Source organism: Pyxicephalus adspersus, chromosome 12 (assembly GCF_032062135.1).
Source record: "Pyxicephalus adspersus chromosome 12, UCB_Pads_2.0, whole genome shotgun sequence".
Taxonomy (NCBI): domain Eukaryota; kingdom Metazoa; phylum Chordata; class Amphibia; order Anura; family Pyxicephalidae; genus Pyxicephalus; species Pyxicephalus adspersus.
Window position 1 is genome coordinate 42,325,730 of NC_092869.1, and position 11,824 is coordinate 42,337,553.

Consider the following 11,824-nt stretch of genomic DNA (forward strand, 5'->3'; position numbering starts at 1 on the left):
CCTGGGAGCACCAAATTTGTCATGTGTTGCCTTGCCCACTTTTTGACCACACAAGCTTAAAAACATTTGGGATAGGATGACTTATTGCAGCCGGGACATCGCCCATCTCATTCTGCAATCACCACGTTCAGAATCGCTCGTGTTAAAAGTGAGACTTTATTTCCACTTTAAGAAGTGCAGGGAATTGCCCCAACAAACCTAATAACTTTTCCAAGATTGTAAGCTCTTCCTCCTGTGTCACTGTCTTCATTTGCAACCCCTATTTAATGTACAACACTGCGTAATATGTTGGCGTTAAATAAAACCTCTTTATTAATAATATTAATAATAATAATAAAAATAAAAAAATGGAACCGCCTTTTAATTTTGTGAAACACGCTGATGGTATGGCTGTATGCACTGCAGAAAGTTTTTTACTTTTTTTTTTTTTTTTTTTTTATTTGCTGTGAGAACTTTCAGGAGAATTGATTAGCTTTTTGCTTTCTTTCAGCGTCATTACAAATAATATTACACACTATTTATATAGCGCCCACGTATTGCATGGGCGCTATATAAATAGTCATGTCACTAGCTATCCCTCAAAGGAGCTCACAATCTAATGTCCCTACCATAGCCATATATCTTTATCGCAGTCTAAGGTCAATTTTGAGGTGAAGCCAATTAACCTAACTGCATGTTTTTGGAATGTGTGAGGAAACCGGAGTATTTGGAGGAAACCCACACAAACACGGGGAGAACCTGCAAACTCCATGCAGATAGTCCTGGCTAAGATTCAAACCTGGGACTGAGCACTTCATAAATTTGTATATTTTGCAATGTTTATATTATTATAATACTAGAATTAATGGAGAACCTGCAAACTCCATGCAGATAGTGTCCTGGACGATATTCGAACCTGCGACCGAGCGCTTCTAAATCTTTATATTTTGCAATGTTTATATTATTATTATACTAGAATTATTAGAGAACCTGCAAACTCCATGCAGATAGTGTCTTGGACGATATTCGAACTTGTGACCGAGCTCTTCTAAATCTTTATATTTTGCAATGTTTATATTATTATTATTATTATTACTATTATTATACTAGAATTTTTGCAATCTTTACCATGTTTAGAGTGATCTTTTACCCATAGTGTCACCTCATTTTATACACGTGTCTGTTTGCCTATTAGTGTGGAAACTTTCCTTGCAATTTTTCTGTTTCCAAGTTTGCAACAATGTTGCACATACAATGTCCTGGCTGCAGATTGTTTCCATAGTGTCTCCTTATTTGCTCATGACGTGTTTCCTTTTGCTGGTCATTGTCTTGTGCTAGGTCATTTGCTGTCTCATTCCTTTCAGCTAGCCCATCCCCTGCTCTGCTTCTTACACAAAGCCTGAGGCTGCTGTTTGCTTTCCTCTCCCCCTGTCCAGGGCTTGGCCATGCAGGACAGTCACACATCTGACCTCTACTTCCTGAGTGTCGGGGATTAAAAGTTACACTTGAATGGAGCTTCGGCATAAACCCCATAAGAGCCGAAGCTTTAATGCATGGTGACAGCCAATCAGCAAACCTTTTCTATTTGTAGTTTTTAGTGTCATTTTCAGTCGGTGCAGCTCAGCCAATCGGCGACCTCTTGTTTGCTGACATCACCAACTAGCCAGTTCCCTCCGGCTTGCAGACCTGCCTGCTTCCTTCTTTTTTTTTTATAACTAAAATGGAGGATCCATCCCTGCTTTAAGGAGTACGCTGCTTTTTTTTATTATACATTATTACTATTTCTGCTGGAAATTCTTTGATGCTGTCATGTAATCAAACTGGAAACAGAATGGTGGTGGAGGCAGCGAATTCCAACGGCCCTTTCCAGCCTGCAGCTTTGCTCTACATTCGCGGTGAGTTGACTGTTTTTTGTTTTTTTTTTTCATCCTGTGCAATTGTGAATGCATTGCTAAAGCTGGCTGGGAGTAGCAGGAAGTACTGAGCTGGTTAACCCTCTAATCTCCTGCTTGGGGAGTGCAGAATCCAAGTGTACGGCTTTAAACCAATTGGATATATAACACTTTTCTGTGGTCTGATGGTGTAAGATCTGGCTTGCTTGTGCCTTATTCCCATCCCCCTCTCTCTCTCTTTTTCCTTTGCTCTTTGCTTATGTCAAAGGATGTGAAATCGCCCTGTAGAGTCAATGGGATAGCTCAGTTCTTTTCTTTTACGTTGCCATTTGTTGATTCGCTACCAGAAACCCTAATCACACGAATAATACATAAATCATGGTACTGCCCGGGACGCTGCCTTTTAAATGATCCCCGTCGGCTTCTATATTTGGGCTCCTTATTCTCCTGTGCCCGATAGGCGGAACATTTTTTTTTTTTTAATCCATGATGCATAATTTTCCTTCCTTTTTGTGAATAGATTTCCATAGAAAATACCTGATGTGTAGGTGTTATTCATTGGTATTACAAGAAATGGGTTTAGATGGTGCACATTGATATTGATAGTGTTATATAGATTCACTGTGTGGTTTGGGTATATTGGTGAATAGACACCATTGTTTTGGGAGGTTTTTGCTCTGAAAGATGGAAAATAAAATAGAGGCTTCATAGGGTTTTGTAACCTTTTTATATGTTAAAAGATCTTTTTAAGTTTTCTTTCTTTGTTTAAATGCCATTTATAGGATTTGGTTACATCTGTTTGACAAAACCTGTTGATCCTGCAAAATAAAATCTTGAGCTGATAACCTTCTGTAAACATTGCCTGTGTTGTACTCTTATCAGTTGCAATGTTCCTTGCTCTGTCTTTGAGCTACAGATTGCCACCCCCATGGTTTGGAGAAGAGGAGGTGTTGTATAGCCTTGTCTTAGGTGACAGCGCTCTGTCACCATAGGTACAGGTTTTGTAAGTGTTGGCACTGTAGGGCAGGAAGGGTTACTGGCAGGATTGCCTAATGGAAAACATAGCTTGACATAGAAAATAAATGCAGCCACCGCGTCGAAGAGTTGGTAAGCTGCAATATAATTATTGTTTGTTGTTCGATTGGGATACAGTTTAACTCAAAACATTACGGGGGGTCCCGTTGAAGTGCAAGGGATTTCTCCAGCTGGGGTCCCGTAGAAGCACAAGGGGGTTTCTCCAGCTGCGGAAGTGCAATGGGGGATCCTCCAGCCGGGTTCCCAAGCCAGGGTCCCGGGGCAAGCGCACAGGGGGGAGGGGGTTCCTTCATCCGGGCGTCCCATGGAAGCGCAAAGGGGGATCCTGCAGCCAGGTCCCGGGGAAGCACAAGGGGATTCCTGTACCTGTGGTCCCGGCGGAGCACATGGGGGTTTCTCGGGCTGGGGTCCCGGCAAAGTGCCTGGGGCTTTCTCCAGCCAGTGTCCCAGAAAAGTGAAAGGGGTTTCCTCCAGTTGGGGTCCCAGGGATATGCATGGCGTTTGCTACAAATTTCTTGAGCAATTTCTTGAGCAATGAGCAGTTTGTGCCTCACGTTTCCCTTAACATGTTACTGACACCAGTGATCTTTTTGGCTATCTGTAAGGGTGGCATTCTTCCTACTGACCACCAAGCTAATGTATTGTGAGCTGTGGATTTTGTAACTATAGGAGGGGATCCCTGAAGACCTGAAGGTTAGTTTAGGTGCCTCCCCCATGCTAAAAAAGTTGGCTTTATTGCAAGCCAAAAACCTAATGTGCCAAAACCCTTTTTGGCTGTAGTACTATTTATGACCTACAACAGGCATACCAAGCAGGCACAGACAAAATACCAGATTTATACTTTTAGGTCAGTGACATACAAAGCATACTGGGGTTACCACATCAGACGGTCTTATACAAGGAATGGTCAGTTTGGACCTTACTGCCTATTTACAGGCTGGATATGCTGGGGGGGGTTTTGTGTGTTAGCACATCAGCCAGTAGTTTTCAGAAGCTGCAATGTTGACACTTCAGGAGTTTTTGCACCTGCCTCTGAGATCACCAGCCTGAATTGAGGGAAATAAAATTAAAAAGAAAAAAAGTCCAGCAATGCAGTTTTACCTATGCCGATTGGTCACCAACAGTACCCTTGTGCAGACATCACGGCTGCAGAATCTTACTACGTCCGGAGAGGACCTTGCTGCTGGACAGGTAATAGTGGCATAAACATTCCAAGATGCCTTCCTTTGTAAACAGGAGAGAGAATGTTTGGGACTGGGGTGTCACATGACCACCGGGGAATTTAGCATTAGTTGATTTTAGGTAGATCCGAGAGGACGAAAGTGTTAGCATCAGGAAGGTTGGGGGATTTCATAAGACACCCTTACTAAAGGTAAGGTAATCCTTTAAATAATTTACGTTGTAATTATATCCCCATGCATTGTCAGTCCCTGTTGACTAATCATCTCATAGAGTTTTGCAACAGGTCCACAATCTACAGCAGCCTTCCCAACCTTTTTTTTTATACCACGGGGGAACCCTAGAAAAAAAAATGTCTTTAGGGAACCCCTTCTATAATTTCTATATCCACAGATCACCGTATATTAGCATAGTGGCCATTGGGAAGAATTCTTCTTACATTGCTGGCCATTGGGAAGAATGTCACCCTTACAGATAGACAAAAAGATCATTGGGGTCACTTATGCTGAGAGTCACAAATTGCTTATTGCTGAAGGAACCCCTAGCAATCACTGGAGGAACCCTGATTGAGAAACTCTGGTGTACCGGCTGCCTGCAGACAAAACTAATCACCCTATTCACAGATACAGAAACAATACTAAAATAAATAAGTGGCTTTTGTATATAGATTATATATTTGTTTAGCCAAGAATTTAAGGCTACTTACGCACGTCAGATGGTTCTGGTCCAATATTTGCCTCAGGGCTGATATTGGACGAGAATCTGGCATGCGTACAGCGCTCCTTGTCCGTTTTTCCGTCATCCCTCCTGGCGCATCCATGGACGACGAACAATTATAACGAAAGTGAAGGAGAGAGAGCAAAGTGGCATACCGCTCTGTCGTTCTCCTCCTCCTCTCTTCATAGAGAACTAGATCGTAAGCTCTTCGGGGCAGGGTCCTCTCCTCCTCCGGTATCACTGTCTGTATTAGTCTGTCATTTGCAATCCCTATTTAATGTACAGCGCTGCATAATATGTTGGCGCTTTATGAATCCTGTTTAATAATAATAGAGAAAGACGCTGTACTGCGCTCGTTTATGCATCATGGATTGTGAAAGATCCTTTTCCTCAGACAATTATTGCACGTGTGTATGTAGCCTAACTTTAAGAGCATTGGTGGCTCCCAATTTTTTAGATAGTTAAGGATCAAATGGGCCATTTATAGTTGTATAACATTTTCTTAATGGCTCTCATAAAAAAATAAAAAGAATCTATCATTTATCTTATCATGCATCATCGATCCATCAGATGGTGTGTGAATGGTTGGCCACCATCTGGTATCCATAGGCTTCCTTTAATGAGATATCAAATATTCTCTTGCAGTGGGGTTCCCCATAGCAATTTTTTTTTTTTTTTTTAGTGTTTTGCCAAAGGTTTTAGAAAAAGGTATTTATACTTACCCCATCCTCTACCCTCTCAGCAGCCAGCACTTTCCTCTTTTCTCCAGAGCTCCCTCTTGTGGAAAGGCTCATGGGGTCCTCAGTTACAATGCAGAACTGCTGGTTAGAGCCCATAACCCACAGACGGAGTCTCTTGGAAAAGAGACTTTGAGTGACCTTATGCACAAGAAAAAAAAATCCTGCTGCAGCAAGGAACAGGCTAAATACCATTGATTTTTACTGGTACTCTAAGCAAAAAGGACAATTTAGCCATTGCAGTGGTGTGGCAATCCATCTGCAGGGGCAAATATTTTATTGTCCTTGGAATGCCGTTTTGCAAACAAATAGTTGAAATTGGCAACTAGTGCAAGGAATAGTTAAATATATTGGTTGGTGAGGAGGAAGGTGGAATATTGTTTCCGACCTCCCCAATTTTTCAGTCGCCTTTAGCCTGACACGGAGCCAACAGAGCTTTAGTCTACGCAAGAATAATACAAATGTGGGATATCATTTTCTCTCCGGGTGTAGGTACTTCTACATATATTTCTGTAAATGTCAATAATAGCCTTTTCACATAATGATTTTATTTTTATTCTTTTGGGTTTTATTGCTCAATGTGCTAGTTGGAAAATGATCTTGCAATTGCTTATTAGTGGTCATTTAATGTGGCCCACTGCTGTGTACACAATGGCCTGTGTACTTTTCAGCTTTTACTTTGCAGTTACTTTTTTTGGCTGTATTTAAAAAGAACTAAAGCTGAATTCTCACCTTTCCATGTGCGTGTTTTGCACACGTTGACGTGCGGTTTTGATGCAGGTTGACGCAACTTTTTTTTTTGGTTTTCAGCCAATTAAATTAGAGTTTGCTGGGGGGGACTGGTCTAGTTCTTGTGCGCTAAAAACTATATTTCATGTTCTGCCATTGAAATGATTATTAATAAAAGTGCTACTGCACTAAACACACCTGCAGGATTTTAGGCAATGTTCTCTCCAGCCCCTTTTAGTCGAGCGCTCCACCCAGCACTTTTCAGAAACCCCCCAGCTGCAACCCGCCTACAATTTCTTCCCACCCAGCCCCAAAAAAATTCTGGATTGAGCACTGATTTTAGGCAAGGCATGGTTTATAGGAGTGAACTAGCGCTAATAAAATCAATGAGAAAGGTGTGCATATTCTTTGAAGCGTGTTTGTAAACATGTAATAAATAATGCTGTTAGGGAGGGGCTTATGACCTCTAAAACTGCATTTAAAAAACGGTGCATGCATATCTGCATGGCTGTGTTTTTGTGGAGTTTATAGTAAGTTTTTCAGCTGCTTCACAGTTGCATTTAGTGACCCAAAATAGTGGCAAAGAATCAGGGATGAGAGCACCCTATTGCATGCCCTGTATGCTGGACCTTATTTTAGAGATTATTTGCATGCATGCAACCTGCAATTTCAAAGCAAAAGATATTAGAGTTCTTCAATAAAGTTAGTTCTACTCAATTCACTCTGATCTGATTACTATATAATCTGTTGCCACCAGACGCTTACTCCCATGGAGAAAAGAAAACAGCGTCTGCACATTCCCCCATTTTTTGTACTTGCACCGGTGCACATGCACCCACGTCACCTGTGTGCTACAGCACCCTGCATTAAACTTGCACGATAAATGACATCATGAGACCATAAACATGTCGTGTTCCAGTTGGCCTGGTTATAGGCAGCTCATAATTTGCACACAGAAAACAATCCCTTTCAAGGATAATACATTTAGTACGATTTATTTATTATTTATTAAGATTCATTTGTTACAATACCATTTACCTAAAAAATCAATAGAAAAATAAAGTCCTACTCTCCATGAGTGGACGGACCCAAGCCGGAAATTACTGGCATACCCATATAAAGAAAAGAAACCTATTTTTATTTCAAACATAAAAACATGATATCTACATGTATAACATATAACCAACAAAAGGCCAAACACCTGGTTTGAACTCACAAACATTCACATGTACAATAAAAGGAATTCCGATGCGTTTCGTGACAGAAACCGCTTTTTCAGGGCATTGCCAAACAACAAAACAAATATCCAAAGCACTATGTGACACAAAACATCACATATCATTGTTTGAAAAAAGAAAATATTGCATAGATCATTATAAGCTATTTTAATTTACCAAAATTAACACAGAACAATTTACCCAAAAGTAAAAATCCAGGTCTGCCGAGCAGATGTTATAGCAAACACTGGATTCATGTCTGCAGTATCAGGTGAAGATGATTTCCCTGATGCCTAAGGTATTATTAACATTCATTTAGACCCATATTCACTGATGTTAATGATACGTTATTAGTAATTTGTTGAAATCTAATTTCAAAACCACATTCTGATATCTATGTCCCACAAAAAGGGGAACCAAAATAACTAATGAATGTATTCAATCCTTATTGCCCTTAAAGAACAGCCTTAGTTATATTATTTATGGAAATAGTTTGAGAGTTAGTAACTTTTCACAATCTAGTAGTTTACATATAACTTAAAGCGGAACTAAACCCATAAAAATATAAAAAATCACACCTTTAATCCCGCAGATCTGTCGATCCGCTGGGTGGTTTCCTCGTTTGGGTCCCGCGTCGTCCCTGTATCCGTCTTCGGCCCGGCAAAGAGGGAGTGTCGGACGCCAACTTCTTTTTCTCTCTTCTTCTGGGTTGTTCTTCCTAAATCACCGATCTCGTACTGCACAGGTGCGAGATCGGGTGACGGGTGATCGGGGGGAAAAATGATTGGCGATCTCACTGCGCATGCCGCGGCAAGCAACACAGAAAAGGGAGGTGCTGCATCCTTTTTTTTTTTTTTTTTAATATATAAAGGTTGTGGCACTTAAATTTTGCACATTTAATGCTTTAATGGTATAACCATTAACCATTGCTTAACCAATAGTATAACCATTAACCATAATCATGGGGGATGTTTACTTTCTTATACCCAGACTCCCCTGCTCCAATAACCGGGGCTGCAAAGAATGCAAGTGAGCGATAGGCTGCAAAACTTGCCACTTTTCCCTGAATTATTATTATTATTATTACACAGTATATAGCGCCATCATATTACGCAGTGTTGTACAAAGTCCATAGTCATGTCACTAGCTGTCCCTCAAAGGAGCTCACAATCTAATGTCCCCACCATAGTCATTTGTCTTTAAAACAGTCTAAGGGCAATTTTAGGGGGAAGCCAATTAACCTAACTGCAGGTTTTTGGGATGTGGGGAGGAAACCTACGAGAATCTGCCGAGATTCGAACCTGGGACCACTGAGTCACCCTGCTGCCCAAACAAGGATGGCATATCCCCTCCTATTCCTTTTTCTCGTAGGAAATGGTAACCAACACATCCCTGCTTTGGACAACTCTACTTTCCACACCGTCCACTTTTTATAATTTTACCTTTTTTTAGGGCCTGCTACCATATCCCCTAATTTTTCCCATTTTTGCCCCTGTCTGGTTGCATTGCGGGTTTCTATGGTAACAATGAGCTCACTAATTCGATGCGGCACTGATCTTGAGCGTGTTTTCTCCTGCTGGTGACATTAAGAGAAGGTCATTTAAGTAGCAACTACAGCACTAAGCTGCTAATGTGGAATTGGTCGTTAAATCGCCATTGTCAGTGGAAAGTTCAGGGGGATGAAAGTTGGAAGGCTAATTTAATTAAAAAAAAGTTCCAATGCAATCATATTTATAATACATATTTTTTTTCCCAGTTGTGCATTCCATTGGTAATCAAATGTCTTTATACATGCAAATTTTTTCATACTTGAATGTGCCTGAATGTTGCAAATTTCCTGCAGGTTGGTGGATTGAGGAGGTCAGCAAGGAGACAAGCAGGGCTCTGTTTGCACAATATAACTAGTTTCCATGTAAGATTTTTACAAAATGAGAGAGTAGAAGGAAGCCCATACCGTTCCTATTTTGTATGCAGCTGGGTGGTGTGCCGCTAGCCCCTTTTAGTTGGGTGCACCACCCGGCACATTTTTTAGTAACTACCTAGCTGTTTTTGCTTGGTTACTAAAGGTGGGTCACAATACAGGGGCTGCCACCCAGCTTTCAAGATTTTCTGGGGAAAATACTGGTTTGCATATACAGGTAGTCCCCGGGTTACATACGAGATAGGGACTGTAGGTTTGTTCTTAAGTTGAATTTGTATGTGAGTTGGAACAGTTAGATTATTTTGATATATGCAATTCGGACAGATGTTTGTATCAACATATTCTTAGGCAGCGTGGTGTTGGTTACTGCATAAAATCTTCACTCTGAGTTAAACAAAAAAAATTTAAGGAGTCTAGACATTCATGAAGTCCTGGAGCAAGCTGTGCTTTGATATGCAAAAAGAAACAACTGCAGAGTTTACCTTGGTCATTAAAGAGTTACAAAATGTTACAGAAGAGCTCAACTCCTAAAATCACCCACAACCTCAGCTGTGTTTAGCAAAAGACTTCTTCTGAAAGTCATGCAAACCCCCTTCCCCCCTCCAAGCCTCCATCCTGCACACCAGGGACCAGGAAAGCCCCGTTCGTATCTAGGATTCGTCCATATGTTGGATGTCTTTAACTCGGGGACTTCTTTTACTGATTTACATCAGTAGTGATGTGACCTGCCAGCCTGATTTATTAAAATATTATCATGGCAGAATTAATACCCAGAGAATGAATTTCTTAACATTTGCCATAGGAAATAGTTTTTAAGAAATTCATTCTATGGTTATTAATTCTCCTATGATAATAATTTTGATAACATTTGCCATTAGAAATAGTTTTTATCAAGGTTATTATAGGGGAATTATTAATCATAGAATGAATTTCATAAAAACCATTGCTATTGGCAAATGTTATAACTATTATCATAGGGGAACTAATATTCATAGTATGAATTTCTTAACTTTTGCCATTGGCAAATGTTTTCCATCCTGGCCCAGATCCATTCCAAGTCTGCCAGATCACCCAGGTTCCCCCATGATTGTCAGTCTTCTCCAGTCTTGTGAAGCTTTAATAAATCAGGCCCATTGTGTATAGAAAAGGGCTCTTGGGAGATGTAGTTCTGGATGGCATGGCTAAATAAACAGGAATCTTGCAGTAGCTGCAAGTTGATGACCACACAGGGAGTAATAAATCTGTGTTTAAGCTACAGGTAAAAGGAACGGGTGGGGGAGAAGGTTTAGAGTTACATTTGGCCAAATTGAATAGTTTCTGGTGTGTTTTTCTGAACTTGTAAACTACAGCCGGCAGCGAGTCCTTGTTTTATGTAAAATAAAGGCCTGCCCTTCTGTTACATGACCTATGGCCGTCATTGGGAGCAGGCCGGGTCACGCTAGATATATACAGGAAAATTCCAAGTTTTCATATAAGCTCAGCTGCCTACATCTGCTGACCTTTCCACCACATAGAGTTCACTGAAGGTAACCTTCTGATGATCGCTCATCTCTGACAGGTTTGGTAAACATTTCCAGTTTTACAGACATAATGAATAATAATCAGCTCATTCACATATTGCAACCTGTAATCAATGAATGTCGATCCTTTCCTAAGCAGTCAGCCAGCAGTGAAAATAGTTTTGTAATCTATAAGTTATTTTAATGGTATAGTAGGTATGTGTCTGTCACGGTCTATAATAAGGTTTAGCCTGAACATTCTTTACAGACCGGTTTCTCTAGGTATAAATTTTGTTTCTGGATAATTAAACATGTCAAACCGTGACATTGTAAAGGCGACACAAACTTCAAAGTGCTTTTGTTATCTTTTTAAATTGCTTTCCTTTTGTTTGCTGGGAGTCCTAAACAAATGTATATTAGAAGCCAACTGTAGTGAAAAAGAATTGCATTAAATGTGAGTAATACCTGGAATGTATGTATAATACAAGAATTACTTTTTAATACCATTACACAGTATTTATATAGCGCCGACATATTACTCAGCGCTGTACAAAGCCCATAGTCATGTGACTAGCTGTCCCTCAAAGGAACTCACAATCTAATGTCCCTACCATGGTCATATGTCTTTAATACAGTCTAAGGCCAATTTTAAAGGGGAAGCCAATTACCCTAGCTGCATGATTTTGGAATGTGGGAGGCAACCAGAGTACCCGGAGGAAACCCACACAAACACGGGGAGAACCTGCAAACTCCATGCAGATAGTGTCCTGATGGTACAAATGATTCATGGGGACATTGCTACACCCAAACCTGAGCAACTGAAGCAACCCCAAATCATAACACTGCTGCCCCCACCCTACAGGCACCCTAGATCATAACTATGCCCCCCACAGGCACCCCATATCATAACACTGTCTCC

At 40.7% G+C, this 11,824-nt stretch overlaps 1 protein-coding gene across 4 annotated transcripts in view; it reads left to right on the forward strand.

Annotated features, from left to right (window-relative positions):
• Positions 1-11,824, forward strand: part of PPP2R5C (protein phosphatase 2 regulatory subunit B'gamma) — a 66,589-nt gene that overhangs the window by 21,006 nt on the left and 33,759 nt on the right. The window contains exon 1 of one of the 4 annotated variants that reach the window (XM_072428500.1): positions 1,445-1,874. The exons of 2 other annotated variants lie outside the window; for them this stretch is intronic. In XM_072428500.1, coding sequence (XP_072284601.1) covers positions 1,781-1,874 — 94 coding nt within the window. In that variant the 5' untranslated portion in view covers positions 1,445-1,780. Of the gene's footprint in view, positions 1-1,444; positions 1,875-11,824 lie in introns of those variants that run through there. One more of the 4 variants, XM_072428498.1, reaches the window with a different exon arrangement.